At 39.2% G+C, this 17360-nt stretch overlaps 1 protein-coding gene across 25 annotated transcripts in view; it reads left to right on the top strand.

Annotated features, from left to right (window-relative positions):
- Positions 1-17360, top strand: part of MON2 (MON2 regulator of endosome-to-Golgi trafficking) — a 118723-nt gene that overhangs the window by 38966 nt on the left and 62397 nt on the right. For 24 of the 25 annotated variants that reach the window (XR_015697755.1, XR_015697754.1, XR_015697758.1 and 21 more), the window contains exons 3-12: positions 1876-2003; positions 4879-5010; positions 7214-7343; positions 7815-7912; positions 9626-9751; positions 10191-10385; positions 10766-10890; positions 11188-11327; positions 13006-13159; positions 16473-16708. Coding sequence is in view for 17 of the 25 variants with exons in the window: in XM_087723514.1 (XP_087579640.1) it covers positions 1876-2003; positions 4879-5010; positions 7214-7343; positions 7815-7912; positions 9626-9751; positions 10191-10385; positions 10766-10890; positions 11188-11327; positions 13006-13159; positions 16473-16708 (1464 nt within the window). In the remaining 8 variants the exon portion in view is untranslated. Of the gene's footprint in view, positions 1-1875; positions 2004-4878; positions 5011-7213; positions 7344-7808; positions 7913-9625; positions 9752-10190; positions 10386-10765; positions 10891-11187; positions 11328-13005; positions 13160-16472; positions 16709-17360 lie in introns of those variants that run through there. The other variant, XM_087723520.1, reaches the window with a different exon arrangement.

Below are 17360 nucleotides of genomic sequence, written 5' to 3'. Positions count from 1 at the left end.
ATGTTATACCTAGGAGTCCTGAATGGTGCAAGAAAGTTATACCTCTTGAGCGGTTCACTGCAAGTGAGGTTAGAGTAGGTGGTATTCATAATGAACCCCGTAATCACCAAGAGATTTGGTCATTGCCTAAGGAACGAGATAGCAATAGCAATAGCAATAATAGCAATAGCAATAGCAGTAGACTTATATACCGCTTCATAGGCCTTTCAGGCCTCTCTAAGCGGTTTACAGAGAGTCAGCATATTGCCCCCAACAATCTGGGTCCTCATTTTACCCACCTCGGAAGGATGGAAGGCTGAGTCAACCCTGAGCCGGTGAGATTTGAACCGCTGAACTGCTGATCTAGCAGTAGCCTGCAGTGCTGCATTTAACCACTGCGCCACTGCGAAGTTAAAGAGAAAGACAGCTAGGCAGATAAACTAAACCGAAGAGATTGAGCTAATGAAAAGAGAAGTGTAAAGACTATGTCAAAGCGTTTGGATTATCAGATGTATAGCTTTAAACGGGAGGAGTGTCAGGTACTGAGGATTTAATAGCTGTCAGCTGATGTAAGGTTGTAAACTGTAATCTGTAATCTGTAAATAGATGCAATGAGAATGATTCAGCAATACAGGGATTGTCTATTTAAGACTGATGTGGTCCACACAAGTCATTTACTCCCTTAAAATGTGTCTATATATACAGCTGTGTGAAAACGTGTAAGCTTTACGGTTTACGGTGTAAGCTTTACGGTTTACGGTTTATGACATTTTTTGAATAGGCCATTGATTTTATGATATTTTATACTAACTGCTATGAAAATATTGTTATATTTAAATAAATACTGGTGGTGTTTAAGTGAAAAGCATGAGCTTTTTGCAATTTGGTGCTGTTTGGATGGGGATTGTGAATTTTCTTGCATGCTTACAATGCATGCTTACAATGACTATGAAAACAGATTAACTGATGCATACCCAGTGGCATATGTGTTGCAATTACTAAGCCAATGCTAGTGTTTTGTTAACATTTTTATTGTTTGTAGCCCTGAAAAGAACCGTTTAGGTAACCAAACATGGTTACTAATATGAAATTGGCCAACTCTTATTGCTTATCACCAGGCGGCATCACTTCGGCATAGACTGTATAAGCCTTTGCACGTCATCTTTGGTGACAATGTGGTGCCAGGCTGCAATAATGGATTCAGTCAGCTCCTGCTTGGTCTTTGGATGTTTCTTGCTTATTTCGTAACCAATTTTGGCCCGCAAATTCTCAGTTGGGTTCAAATCCGGGCTCTGAGCTGGCCAATCCAGGAGTTGAACACCATGCTTCTTCATCCACTGCTGGACGGACTTGGCTCAATGACAAGGAGCATTGTCATCCTAGAAGTAAAAGTCCTTCCCTACAAGTTGCTGAACTGAAGGAAGCATGGTCTTTTCCAGGACTTCAACATACTGCTTGGAATTCATAATTCCCTGCACGATTTGTATCCGATCAATACCAGAAGCAGCGATACAATCCCAGATCATCATGTATAAAAATATATTTCAGTTGTAACATTTTTCCTACTTTCACAATGTTTAACATCCATTAATAGGTAAGCTGTCTCGGGGACAGCTGTATAGCAATATGATATTTCTCAAGTACGAGAAGATATCTTAAAATAATTTGATATCTGGGTTATATTTGCAGCTTCATTATAGGTGTTGACTTATTACTGTTTTTCTACTATTTAATTTAGTTATTTAATTGGGTGATTAATTATAGCATAAGTTAAATAGAGTACTAATCTAAATGTGTTATCAGATGTCAATTTTTATCATAAATATATCTTTAGTATTCTTGATTTGGGTTTTCTTATTTGCTTGCTTGCTTGTGTTTTCTCTCTCAATTTCAAAGCTTTGAAAGAGAATAGCTCAGAAGTGGTTCAGCCTTTTCTAATGGGCTGTGGAACAAAAGAACCAAAGATCACTCAGCTATGTCTAGCTGCTATCCAGAGGCTCATGTCTCATGAAGTTGTTTCAGAGGTAAGGTTAAGGTAACCAGACTGATTTTATACAGTGGAAATTTTTCATGGTATTTAATGTATTATTTAGTTGTGAGCAACCAGCTTTATTTTCTTATCAGATAGATGAGTTTGTTTTGAAATTAAAATTGGAGAGTACAACTATATCTGCTGGTGGGAGCTGCATGATAAGAAATATAAGAAATTGTACTAGGTTGCATGTTTTATCTATATACTGATTGAAGCTATTATTGATGCTAATATAACAGAAGCCATAATTTTGAAACACGAAGAAGTAGGAAAAGATATGCAAGGCTGTTGGGAATTTTCTGTCAAGACCAGCATTGTACTAAAGATTATGATTTTTTAAAATACTACTAAGGTTGAAAGCTTTAAAATCATTTATTTAAGCCTATTTATAAGATCTTTGAAAAGTATTAAATAAAAGTTAATAAATGATTTAAATTTAAGAAAATGTTTCTCTTTAACTTATAAATGTACATACTTGGGGAACAAATCTATTATAACAATAGCAGTTAAACTTATATACCACTTCATAGTGCTTTACAGCCGTCTCCAAGCAGTTTACATAATCAGCAAATTGGCCCCAACAATCTGGGTCCTCATTTTACGAACCTCAGAAGGATGGAAGGCTGAGTCAACCTTGAGCTGGTGAGAATTAAACTGCCAAAATGCAGGCAGCCAGCAGGCAGCAGAAATAGCCTGGAGTACTGCCTTCTAACCACTGCATCACCACAGTTCATAATATTAAATATGTATTCAAGATTAAGCATACTGTATTTTATATTCTTAGAAATTAATTTAATGATTCTAATTAGATCTGGAAACTCCATCATTAAGCCATGTAGTCATAAGAAAAACAAACAAACAAACCCCACCACATGACTGCATTGTTTAATGATGGCAGTTTCAGCAGTCCCAGTTGCTGTCGTTGAGTAAGGACTATGTGAATCATTAAGCAAGAACCGCATGTGACTATAATTTCATGCCAGCTTCTGCATTGACTGTTTGTCAGAAGCTAGCAGGGAAGATTGCAATTCTCCAGTAGGTGGAGACATCATCCAGGCATGGGTATGACTCCGTCAGGATCCAATACAACTGGGTCTACAAGTATTAAAGCCATGCCCATGAAGCTCCTCCCCAGAAATAGACTCAGTCGATCCTTTAATTAACTGTGCCTCCCTATTTCTCCTTGCTAATTTTCCTTTAAATTCTCTACAAATCCTCTAAACCTCTTCAAACTTCTAAATTGGCTTCCTCCCAAATCGTTCTCTATCAGGCCTTTGCTCTCTAAGCATTCCTGCCTTTCTGAGGCTTTTGCCTCCCTCTGGTTTGGCTGCCTCAGCAGCTTACAGCCACGTGGCTAGCCTATGAGGTTTGCCTCAGGCTCTTTGAGTGCCGCTCATTGCTGCCGCGCTGTCCAAAGGAGTTCCAGCCTCTTGCTGCAGCCGTGCTGCTGAAAAAACGCCCAAGCCTTTCAAAAGGCATTCTGCTGCAGCCGGACACCTCAGGAACTATTGCTGCAGCCGCGCACACTGGATAAGCCTTCTCTAATCGCGAAGGCCACAGAAATCTCATTCCGAGCCCCCACAGCCTCCTCCTTCAGCCCCTGTGGCCTCTTCTCGCGCTGGCGCGCTTGATAGGCAGCAAAACTGCTGGGCGACAGGCTGCTTAGTGGGCTCGCCACCTTAGCCCTTTCTCAGGGCCCGGTCTACTTTCTGAGGCAGTTATTTTGAGCGTGAAAAAAAGCGCCGGCCATTTTGTTTGGGCGGGAAGCCTGCTGCATCGCTTTACAACATCTCTTCAGCTAAAGGAGTAATCTTGAGTAATGGCAAGTAATGGAACCCTTTCCGAGGGGGGTGGGATTTGCCCAGTTCTGTTGCCCCATCAGCTCCAGTCACCTCTGAGCCTAAGGGCAAAAAGAGAGGCCATTCAAAGCCTTCTTCTACCAGGCCTACCAAGACCTCTAAGCCTGCTCTCCCTCAGGAGACCCAGGAAACTCCCTCTCCTGGTGCACCTACCGACAAGGGCCGTGATCCTGCGCCACAAAAGGCCACTTCTAAGACCAATCATTGCTGTACTACTGTCCCTCTGCCCAGGGTTTCTCCTCCAATTAATTTCAACCCTATGGAGGACCTCTCCACTGATACTGATGGGTGTGTCTCCCCCCCAGCTTCTCCTTTGAACCCTGAGGATGGGATTGGATTTCAAGGGGACTCAGATTCTGAAAGGAATGGCAGCATCACCCCCAACATTGATGTGGGTTCCCATGTCCCCAGGGCTGTCACCATCAATCCTGATGATATGGCTGATATCATAGCAGCTGCCATTGAGCGGGGCATCGCTGCAGGCCTTCAGCATCCTGCTGCTGCCACTCCTCATTGCTCCTCTTCCAACAGACCTAAGAAGAGTCGTTCCAACCAGGCCCAAGGGGCGGCTTCTGCAAGCATCTTTCAGCCACTCGCTGTGGATACTGAGGAACAGGTCTCCCGTGATTCTGATCTGTCAGAGGATGAGGCTTGACCCCTGCTCCTTCTGCCTTATTGGGTCTTTTTAAGCCTGCCTTATTTCGTTCCCTCTTATTCAAGGCCAAGAAAGTCTCTGGTATCCCGGCCTGTTTGAGGACCTGTCATAACTACTAATTCAGTGCCCTTCGAGGTTTGAATGGTAGCTATACAACTGATCATTAAGCAAGGATCATCTGTAGAAACCTCACCTAACATTATCCTTAAGTACACATGAAAATATCAAAAATAAAAATAGGAAGCAAAATATTTTCAGTATGTATTGTTCTAGAGATTTAAAAACCAATACCAATTTAAAAAGTGAGCCTCTGTGTATAGGCATTTACAGTAATTGTCTCAATTTCTTCCAAGGTTGCTGCTGGAAATGTTATTAATATGCTTTGGCAACTTATGGAAAATAGCCTTGAGGAACTTAAGCTGCTTCAAACTGTTCTTGTATTACTAACAACCAATACCGTTGTCCACGATGAAGTGCTTTCTAAGGTAATGATTTTGTGCTCTTCAGAATTAATTAATGACAAAATGACATCAAATAATTTTATCCATATCAGAACGACTGGGTCCCTGAATTTCTCTGGCCATCTTTTATGTACAATCACAGCAAGGGAAATCAACAGCTAAATTTCATTCTATTATAGATTTTTACGCTACTGCTGCAATCTTATTTAAAAGGTTTTGCATCTTTCTTTTTCTACTCTCTAAAGTCTTATATGAACCTATTACTAACCAATTGCATGAATATTTTTATTATGAGAAAAAAGCAATCCAATAACTGTAAATGTTTAACATACTCTGCCTTAGCTACTTTCTTTCCTTAAATAAAAGATATGGTTTCTGGATTGTTGTTGTTATAACATGGCAAAGTTTTAAAAATCTGAAATTCCATTTCAGGCATAATTTGCCTGAATTCTGAGTCCCTCTCAGATGTAATTCAGAAAGTAACAGCTTTATAAGACTTTCCTAATGCAATGCCTTTGAGAGCTTTTGCACAGTAAGTCCAGAACTCTATGCAGCATGCATATCTAATGTCTAATATCTGAGCAATGGTTGCTAGGCATGCTAGCTGGGTTGCAACAATCCCAATGATCACTAACACAGCCACACACAAACTTTAAGTATAAATGCCCTCTAATAGCTGCCCATATTTTTGCAGCCCAAGTATGATATACTCAGGTCTGCATAGGAAAGGGGTAGGTAAACCAGGCAGCAAATGATAATTAGAGTGCATTTGGATTTTATTTTTGATATGCTTAAAGCCATATTCAATTTATTTCTGTTTTTCCTAGGATTAGGCTCTATAGTAGAAAGCCTACTTATTGTCTCTTCATAAGCAAATTTTTCCCCATAGGTCTAATATCCATATTTCCTTCCTTATTGTATATTTTCTAATAAAATAATTGCCAGTGTTTAGTGCCAGTTTGTGTCTTTTTTATAAAAAGCATAACTGGATGTATTCATGTATTTTACCTATACCTTTTACTCCTCCTTTGCTGCTGGGGCACAGGACGATACCGTGTTTCCCCAAAATTACGACATGTCCTGAAAATAAGACCATGCCATATTTTTCCTGTAGGCAAAAATATACGCCCATCCCCAATAATAAGCCCCCTGGACACCCTCCCTCCAGCCAGGCAGAGCGCCACTCACCAACCTAGCGATATCCCAAAGGCGCAAAGCGGTAGGAGCCGGCGGGAGGGGAGGCAAAGGTGCTCACATTGCTTGACGCCTTTGGGATACCGCTAGGTTGGTGGGTGGCGCTGTGCCCAGCTGGAGTGGGAGGTTGCCGGGTGGCTGCTCTCACGAGCAGCCACCTGGCAGCACCCCTTTCCAGCCGGACAGAGTGCCACTCACCAACCCAGTAATATCCCAAAGGTGCTAAGCCACATGGCGCTCTGCCCGGCTGGAAAGAGAGGTTGCGCAAGCACTTGTTCTGCCTCCAACTTGTGCGCCTCCCTGCCTCACCATGCCCAACTCTCCCTGCAGGGCTGGGCCAGGTCGCCACTGCCACCCCCTGCTGCCGCCGCCTCCGTCATGCTCCAAGCATAACCAGCTTCCAAACTCCGGAGATCCGCTGTCAAGTCTTCTGGCAGCAGCCGCTCTGGGACTACACTCTATGGTTGTGGACTGGCTGTTGGAAGACTCTGGTATAGAGTCTTCCAACAGTTTGCCCCTGAGCCTGTGCCCGGCTCTTCAGGCACCTGCTCGCAAGAGAGCAGCCACCGGCAACCCCAAACCAATAACCCCCCCCCGATAATAAGGCCCAAGCAAAAAAAATTGGGAGGGTCAAAAGAAAATAAGACCCTGTCTTATTTTCTGAGAAACATGGTATTGACAATCTGGTTCAACTTGTGAAGTTTTATAGGGGTGAGAAGAGGGGTGTCTTTTAAAGTTTTCACTGAGGCATTTTCTTCCACAATGAGGAGGGTAGGGTTAGAATGGAGACAGAAGCAGGGAGCCTTCCTAAGGTGAAGAAGATCTTTATGCACATAATACCATGTTATCCTTAACAATAGTTTTCTGGAATTATTTCCAGAAAAACATTTCATTTTATTTTATTTATTAAACATGTTTGACTCATCATCTTACAGCATTAAAATTATAAAGTACAAGAATTATGACATTTCTCTCTAGTAATGAGAATGTTTTTCTGCTGAGTAATGAGAATGTTTTAATTTTTACTGTTTAGGCAATTGTTCTTTGTTTTCGATTACACTTTACAAAAGATAATATCACCAATAATACTGCAGCAGCCACAGTCCGGCAGGTAGTTACTGTTGTTTTTGAAAGAGTGGTTGCCGAAGATGAACGGTATAAAGGTGCGTATGTCTTGTAATATAGTAGATATTCAATTTTGTCTTAGGCATATGCTAAACTTTTCTTTGAAAGCAAATTATTAGAACTCTAGTAAAGATAGTGACAGAGAAGATTATCTAGGATCAGAGAGAAGTGCATCCAGTCTATTTTCTTAGTTTACAAAAATAAAGATACTTTAATTTTTGCATACATGCTCATACCCATGCATTTATATAGTTAACTCATTGCTTAGCAGTTGTCATACATACACTTCATTTTGCGATTAGTTGGCGGATTCATTTCTTGATTACTGATTTTTTGCTAGATATGTATACTTTTTCCTACTTAGCAGGAGAACAAAGCAACTATAAGAAGAATATAGACCACAGCTTCTTGCAAAACATTTAATTTATTGAATCAATGTAGGGAGAAAGAATGTAGTATTGTTCAGTTTTCACTTTATATTTTCTGAATTGCATCTATATTTAATATAGGTTTTATTGAGGAACCAGTAGGAAATCAAGGAAATAGTAACAGAAGATCTGTAAGCACCTTGAAACCATGTGCTAAAGATGCATATATGCTTTTTCAGGTATTGACACTTCATTTTTTTTAATTTATGTTTTTTTTCTGTTGCCTGTTTTATGTAAATTGGTCTCCACAAAAATTATATAGCTAATTGGAGATGAATTGGTTGTGATGAAATATAATCACAATAAATAAATAAATCAATGCAACAAATACAATAAATAAATCAATGCAATAAATCCCAAAGCAATATCATTTATCCCAATGCTAATTTATGTGAGAAAGTCTCAGCCTAGGGCAAATCACTTTTAAAAAAATCTTACTAATAAACTTGCAAGGACTAGTCCAAAGCAGTCAGGATTCAACACTGATATGAAGCACACATGCATACAATTTCCAGTACTTAGGTCTGGTAAAAGGTATTTTATAATTCCATGAAAATATTGATAGCTATTATGTTCCTTTATTTCCGTACCAATGAAAATAAATTCACTATGTTTATCAATTTCTGGTACAAATCTTTCTTAGGTTAGTGGTTATGGAGTAGTCAAGAACATACATTATCAAACTCTCTTTTCCTCTGTCCAATATTCATATCCCAATATAATAAAATGATAATATTTATTGAAATAACTGTAGAGAATAAAACTATTTTTTCTCTCCTCTAGAAGATAGATACTGGATGGGAAAATTAAATTAACCCTTTAGCCCTAAAACATCTTCCCTATATTGTAGAATTTCAGCATTAGTTAAGATAAACAGACTTATTATTTGTTTAAATTTGAGAACATATTCAGAACTCATTATACTCGGGAAATGTGCCTTATTTAAAGATACTTGTCAAATTGAAACGGTTTTATAAAACCAATTTAACATGCTAAAAATTGGATATATAAATAAAAAGTCTTAATAGACAGAATGTTCTTGTCTAAGTGGAAAAGAAACAAATCAATGGTTTATATCATTAGAGCAAAAAAATACAATTTAATAAAGGCAATTTTATTGCATTTATAATGGGATAATTTTAGTCATTTTGGCACTATTGACATCTTTAGGCTGATATAACTACTCTCTTTTATTTTACCTGATTTCAGGGAAACTAATTTATGACATTTGAATTGGTAATGAATTATTAACCCATGGCTTCCAGTTATTTACATGGTGATTATAAGATATGAAAGGCAGATTATATGCTTTATAATCAGCATGAAATGTTTTATAGAATTATCCATAGGCTCAGAATTATTATTGCAGATGTCATAATAAGTAAATTTGTTTAGTCTATCAGGTCCACCATCATATCCTGCCATTCTGTTGGAAGGAGATGACATGCTTTGGATGCTTTCACTTTTGCCTGGATGCTTGGGAATTAGGGAGGGGAGTTGTTTTTGGACAGACTCCCTCCCAGCCAGTTTCAGCTGAGAATGACCTGTTATCTGCCTAGCACGTCAGCATTCTCAAAATATCCTCTCTGCATTACCTGACTGCCGGTGGTCTGGTCAGGGGGGTTGGTTTTGGGGAAACGTAAGAATTGATTTATGGTTTGTGTGGGATCAGATTCAGCATGACTTTACTGCAACCACTTTCTCTCAGTAAAAAATCTTTTGATTCAATTCAACAGATTCAGGAGTTTTACTGTCCTGAGGGACCAACTGGGGCAGGTCCTTACATAGTCATTCTTTCCTCTTTAAAAAGAGCAGAACTTTATAGTTTTTCCAGACTGATTGTAGTGACAAAGATACAAGATAATTGTTTGTTTGTTTGTTGTTTGTTTTAGGATCTTTGTCAACTAGTTAATGCTGATGCCCCTTACTGGCTTGTAGGTATGACAGAAATGACTCGGACATTTGGTTTGGAGCTACTTGAATCAGTCCTCAATGATTTCCCACAAGTATTTTTACAGGTAACTTTTTATTTATTAGTTGTAGAAAGAAGCTGATAAGATTTCTGATATGCAAGTTTAACTAGCTATGTTTAGACTTAGAAATAGGAGTAGGCTGGAAAAGATATTATGCTGTTAGAAAGTATCTGTTAACATTCAAATATTGGCAGTCTTAATCATATTTAGATAATCTAGAAGGATCAAACAAAATTAAACAGTCATAACTTAATATCATTTAATTTCATTTCCCCCCATTTTACCTATAACATTTTTATCAACTCAGAATTGGTTAGATAAGATCATATGTGTTTTGATATACCTATGCTTCTGAAGGTTAAAAAATATTGAAACATATGTATTTATGGCTGTTTTAGAATGTTAATATCAACATAGCATTCCTAAGATTACTAGTGGTTTTTTCTACTAAAATGTACCATTTTAACGTTCTTTTTACTTTCAGCATCAAGAATTTAGTTTCCTGCTGAAAGAAAGAGTTTGTCCACTAGTGATTAAGCTCTTCTCACCAAATATCAAATTCAGACAAGGCTCTGGAACTTCATCTTCACCTGCACCAGTGGAAAAGCCTTATTTTCCTATTTGTATGCGCCTTTTAAGAGTTGTTTCTGTATTAATCAAACAGTTCTATACTTTGTTGGTAAGAATGTAATTTTAATATTATTGTTCAAATAATGTATCTTAAATATCTTGTGCACCAAAATGTGATACATGCTATTTCTGTTCTTTATACTTAAGTCACCCTGGGTCATTTTCAGTTCAGCTCTATGCAAATCTATTCAGAAGTACATTTCAGAGGGTTATATTGTAGACCATTCTATGTACAAATTAGAATAAAACTTTATGAAAAATTATACTCAATTATTTTCTAATTGTTTAGAAATGAGTTTTCTTAATCCTGCTTCCCATTAAAACTGAGGTTGTAGCTAAGTGTAACATGTAAGTAACAGTAACCTATTGCACACATTAATCTAAATTAGAATTATTTGTCTCTTAACACAGTGGGTTTTTTTTGTTTAGGTAACCGAATGTGAAATCTTTCTGTCATTGCTTGTAAAGTTTCTGGATTCAGATAAACCTCAGTGGTTAAGAGCTGTTGCAGCAGAATCCATACACAGACTTTGTGTGCAACCACAACTGCTAAGGTAGAGGCTTTTCTTGAACTGATGAAACAAATTAAGTGATTTTTAAAAAATAAAATACTTAAATATTTAGTGATATTCTTAGAATTCTTGCTGGGTGTGCCAGAAAATATTACGATGCCCAGATATTAAAATCTATTTTGAATTATTGAATTAAAAGCTCTGCTGTAAAACATGAGGTATTTTTCCTAATTTTAATAAACATAAGGACAATTATTCTAAAGTATAGAGTCACAAATTGTTTATTCAGTAGATGTTTGAAAATAAAAGTAATAATTGTTGTACTCATATTTTTACCAGGTCATTTTGTCAATCTTATGATATGAAGCAGCATTCTACCAAAGTATTCCGTGACATAGTGAATGCTTTGGGATCATTTATTCAATCACTGTTTCTTGTACCAAATACAGGAAGTGCCTCAGCTACAATAAGCCAAACTGGTAAATGGAATGGAATGTTTTAAATTGTTTATTCAAGGACCAATCCTATTTCAGTATATATTTATTTTTATTATTATTTATAATTCTGCTATAACTTTTTTACTTATATGATTGTTCATTTACATTTTTGCACAAATAAATTCATATTTGATAAAAGGGCAGTCTATGATCTTTAGAATATGCTTTACCTTTTTAGAACTCTGAAAGAACTGTGATAGCTTATATCAGGGGTGTAAAACTCAATTTTATTGAGGGCTGTATCACGGTTGTGGTTGGCCTTGGGGAGGATGTGGGGCACGGCCAGTGGTATGACCAGTTCAACATCACTCATGTCAGGGGCTGGGGGGGGGGGAATCCATTGTCTTCAGTAGAGGAAGGCAAGAGCAGGGTGAGCGCCAAACCCTTGTCTACCAGAGGAGCCTCACCATCCCTCTCAGGCCACATGGAGGATCCCCAGAGAGGCTGCCTGGAGCCCTGGACAGTGGAGGGCAAGTGCCCAACCCAGCCCTTGAGCTCCCTAGGCACCAGGACCCCACAGCCCAGCCCAGTCTTGCTTCCCTAAGGGGGTGCCTACTTGTGCTAGCTGCCTCCTCAAGGCTACTTCTGCTATGCTCACTCTCCTTGGCCAGGTTGCTCATGGCGTGTGCAGGAGGGCAAAGTGTGTGGGTCAGGGAGGCCCACTCGCTCTCTTACCAAAGCATCCTCAGCTATAGGATGGGAGACCACCAGGAGAGGAGGGGACAAGGGGATGGCAAAAGGGTAGCAGGGCTGCTGGTGGCCAAGTGCTAAGGTAGGACTTCACTCAGACCTTCCTCCCTCTCATAATCTTCCTTCCCTCCTTTCCGCTTCCTCCTTCCCCTCTTCATCCTCCTCCTCCTCCTCCTAGAGCCGAGGTGGCACAGTGGTTAAATGCAGGCTACTTCAGCTGACTGCAGTTCTGTAGTTCAGCTGTTCAAATCTCACCGGCTCAGGGTTGACTCAGCCTTCCATCCTTCCGAGGTGGGTAAAATGAGGACCCGGATTGTTGTTGGGGGCAATATGCTGACTCTGTAAACCGCTTAGAGAGGGCTGAAAGCCCTATGAAGCGGTATATAAGTCTAACTGCTATTGCTCTTGCTATTGCTCTCCCCTTCCTCCTCCTATCCCTACCCTTTTCCCTCCTTCCTTCCTCCCTCCCTCCTCTTCTTGTCACTCCCATCTCCTTTCTTCATCCACACTCAGGAAGGATGAGAGAAGGGGGAGAGATTGGCAGCGCTGCCGATGGCTGTGCTCCTAGCAGCTGTGGCTTTCCCACACGGGGGCTGGAGTGTGATCAACCTTAGATCTGACACATGTGGCCAACCTGGAACCAGCGAGCCACCCACCCACCCGCTGCGTCAGCAAAAGGGGTGTCTCATGAGTGGCAAGGCCAGCCCGGCAAGCGGAGCATGGAAGCAGGTGGCAGCCATCTGGGCCAGAACACGGGCCTTGTATTTGACATGTCTGGCTTATATCAATAATTAAAGTTTTCACTGTTAAAGCTATTGTCTAATTCAGTTCTGGGTCATGTCAGTATTATCTACATATTGTAGGACTATAAGAAGTGAAGATTGAATCATTAGTATTTAAAGTTTCTCAGGCTTTTATTTGACTGCATAACACAATATATCACATTATTTTTTCTTATGTGTTTGTATAGGAGGCAATGGTCCTGGTGGTACAACCTCAGCACAATCTAATCCTGGAATATTAGGTATAGGTGGAGGTGGGACTGTGTTACCTGCTTTTGAATATAGAGGTACTTGGATACCTATCCTCAACATATCTGCACAGGGTAGTGCTAAAGCTACCTAGTAAGTGAAATAATTTATTTCTCTGTTTTTATAAATTTGTTTAATTCATATTTTCAAAACTGCAGAGTAAAATCCTCCATTCCCTCAGCACAGACATATGCTATTTAGAGTAATCAAAAATTGGTAGTAATGGTGTTATAATCCCATTATTTTTCTAAAAAGTCTTAATGAAAAAAATCATTCACTAAGTTTGTGTAAGGCGACACCAGTTAGAATTATATGTAAATTTTATAAAAGAATGGAGAATGCTGTAATCTCCTCATCTCCCAAACATCATCTCCCTGAGCTGAGATTAGCAAGTCTTTTGGAAAACCTTAAAAATGTGGTTCTTCGTGAATCCTGGGGAACCTATGGCGAGCTTTCAGAATGGTTGAATAAGGTTAAATGATTGTTGTCTTCCTGTTGTCTTTTATGGTGCTTTTATGCTCTCCATGGTATCAATGGGAGAGTCCAGGATGGGTTATTCTAGCCTACTAGCTCGTTGACTGAATTGAAAGTCTGAAGACACGCCTCCTTGGTAACGGTCCTCAGGCTTTCAATTCAATCTCAGCTTGCAGGACTGGTTTCTCTTGAGCTCTCAGTTCAGGTTTTGAAAGATTTCCTTTGAAGATCATCTGGATTGTTTTGGCTCATGATAAAAATACAGCTGAAAGTGTTTTCATCGCACTGCGAGTTTAGTGCTGCAGGCGCTTCTGCGGGGCTCCGCTATCCCAATTTCTAGTGCAGCAAGTTTTTTCGCGGCTCTTGAGCTCCGGACTTTGCCTTATTACTTTTGCTGGAGACAGGAGCTCATTTCAGCTGCGGCTGAAGAAGGCGGGGGGTCCTTTGGACTGGGGGTCACTGTTTTCAGCATTTTTAGGATCGTGGTAGAGGTGAAGCCATTAAAGCTTCCCTTCTGACAGCTCTAGCCATAGTTGCAATGGACAGTATGACTGACTATTTGATAAAAAATCACTTGTTGCTGTGAGTAACTTGTGGGACTAGAATATGGGTCTCCCTGGAGACCTTAAACTATTAGATACAACTAGTTCTCTTTGTAATTTAATTTAAAATGTATTTTTTAATTACGGCAATATATAATACAGGTAATCCTCAACTTATTCATTTAGTGACTGTTCAAAGTTGAAATAGCACTGAAAAAGGACTCATGACCTTTCTTCACACTTAAACTGTTGTAGCATCGCCATGATCTCATGATCAGAATTCAGGCACTTAGCAACTGGCATGTATTTATAACAGATACACTGTCTCAGAGTCATGTAATTCCCATTCCTAACCTTCCAAGCTGACAAGCCAAGCAAATGATTTACTTAACAACTATAGTAATTTGGTTAACTGTGGCAAGAATCGTAAAATGAAGCACAACTCACAACCAAATTTTGGTCTCAATTTTGATCATAAGTCAAAGACTATCTGAAAAACAAATTGTTTGGGTATATTTCAGCCTCCTATTAACTTAAGAGACTTTACTTTTGATGCAAATGAATGTTGCAGTGCTAAACATACTGTATTTTTAGAATAGACTACCAAATGTTTGAATTAATAAATGAATATTCTTACTTGACTTGGTTCAAATAATTAAAATGCAACTGAATGAAATAAAATTAACTTTTAAATAAACACATATAAGGTTTAGGTTGAGAATAGAAACAAATTCTGATTGGCTAATATTGAGCACCTTCTTCCACTTTGGGGGAAAACTAACAAGCTCCCTGGTTTGGGATGGACTTTGGGTTGATAAACATACAGGTAGTCCTTTCTTAATGACTGGCAACCATTTAAAGTTATGAAGGACCCCATAAAGATACTTACGATTGAGATTTGAAGTTCTACCCCCAACCCCCCACAGTTACCTGATCACATTTTGGGTGCTCAGCAACCACCCTGCATTTAAAGCTGCTTGCAGTGTCCTGTGATCACAGGAGTGCAGTTTACATTTTTTGCTAGAAGCTGGCATTTACTTCTGATTTCCAACAAAAAATACCCATTGTAAACAATGGGTTCGCCTACTGACTTTCCCATTTGCTTAACAATTGCCACAAAAAATGTAACATTGTCATGTGATGACATGCTTAACAATTCCAGGCTCAATTATGGTTGTAAATCAATGACAACTTATAAGAAGTAGAATAGAACTGAAGAGGAATACTGTAATTGATTGTATTCTAGAGCCGGGATGTCAAACTTGATTTCATTGAGGGCCACATCAGGGTTGTGTTTAACTTCTGGGTGCGTGGCCATGGGGTGTGACCAGCTCGAGATCATTCGTGTCGGGGGCATCTATGGTGACCTGAGCGTTCTGCTAGTGAAAACGGGCTCATGAGCTCAATTTTTGCTGCAATGACCTCCTGCTACCCTCTGCCAGTGAAAACAGAGCTCAGAAGGGCAGCATGGGACCCTCCCAAGCTCTGTTTTCACTGGCAGAGGCACTATGGGCTAATCCTTTGCTGTTTCCAGGAGCGCCCCGTGGGCCGGATCTAAGCACCCCGTGGGCCGGATCCAACCCATGGGCCTTGAGTTTGACACCCCTGATCTAGAGAATATTTTGGGATCTGTTGCATCACAGTGATGGCAGTATATAAATATTTCCTATCACTGTTCTGTCTTCATAAAATCACACAGATGGGTTATTTTCAGCTGGTTTATCATATTACATGTTGTTACTTGGTATTTTAATTAATTATATTTGTTGTTATCCATGTGTTTTTATTCATCCTTTACTTTTAGTTTATTTCATTTTGTTATGTTTGAAATTGTTCCAGATTTTATTCTGTGTGCCCTACAAACTTACCTAATGAAAGACCAGAACAAAATGCAATAAATAACGCAAGCTATTCTTATGGCATCAGCCTTTGCATCAGAATAGTATTTGAACGCTTCAGAGGCTAATTCTTTTGACATACAGATGTTCAAAGCATTAAATATTGATCTTATCTTATTTGGTTTAATCAGTCTAGAGCAGGGCTCCCAACCCCTGGTGCACGACCTGGTGCCAGGCCACAGCCTGTTGGAATCAGGCAACTGCGCAAAGCTGCATTTGCAGAAGCGGTACGCAGCACTTGAAATCATCCCCTCTCCCCCACTCCAGCCCCTTCCTGTCCACAGAGTCGGGAGGTTGGGGACCACTGGTCTAGAGAATTTCCCTTTCCCTAAATCATCCAGCTTAAAAAGTAATGATTTAACCAGTTTTATTTTTAGCTATCTTATTGACCCAGGTTAATATGTTTTAGTTCTCTTTTGAATATGGACTTGAATGCTGGTCTTTTGCAGTTCCATATGATTGATTTTGGATGGATGTTTCTTCATATTTTAGTTTAGAAATGTTGGATAAAGTTGAGCCACCAACAATTCCCGAAGGCTATGCTATGTCAGTAGCATTTCATTGTTTGCTGGATCTTGTCCGTGGCATTACTAATATGATTGAAGAAGAATTGGGACATACTGAAATAGACAGTCAAATATCAACAGTCGATGCACAGACCTCACCGACAGCATCTTTGTACCGCCAGGATTTTCATTCAGCATCTGAACAAACTGACAAAGATACAGGTATATGATGATGTCCAAAATTTGGTTGATAAGAGGAAGAAGGCATTAAGGAGCTGATAGGATGTGTTTCTTGAATGAGCTACGCTTTCTATTCAGATGAAACTTGTTGATTTAAAATATATTTAATAGTTTTTAAATATACAAATCTAGTTCTTTAGAATTTGTTTATTGAATGTTTCAGTGCTATTGAAATAGTCAATTAGTTTTGCCCTATAATCTGGCGTGTATTTTACTAAAAAATCCAATTCTAGTACTTCCGACAGCCATATTTAATAACATTTTAGATTGTTTATTACAAGTTTGAATTAAAGATGTAATGGAATATGGGACTAACCTTGGGAGACAGGAGAAGGAGACACAGTCTAGACAATGGTCAGATAATAGGCAGCTTAACCTGCAGAAGAAATAGGGACCTGGCAAGCATCTCACAAAGATTTTCTCTAGTTTCTTTGACTGTAGATGTGAGCAAGGAGAAACGTACTTTCAGATTTACAGGATTTTATTATTTTCAACTTATAATAAAGTTGCAATAGTATTTTTGGGTATACTTCTTACCTGCACTACCTCATAAGATGATAATTGGTGAAATATATTTCCTCTAAAGCACTTTATTGCAGATTGAAAATATGAAAATTGAAAAATTATTTTGGAA

The sequence above is a fragment of the Thamnophis sirtalis genome, unplaced genomic scaffold (assembly GCF_051295495.1).
Source record: "Thamnophis sirtalis isolate CommonGarterSnake01/CBP01778 unplaced genomic scaffold, rThaSir2_p1.2 scaffold_9, whole genome shotgun sequence".
Taxonomy (NCBI): Eukaryota; Metazoa; Chordata; class Lepidosauria; order Squamata; family Natricidae; genus Thamnophis; species Thamnophis sirtalis.
This window is presented reverse-complemented; position numbering and strand designations above follow the sequence as displayed.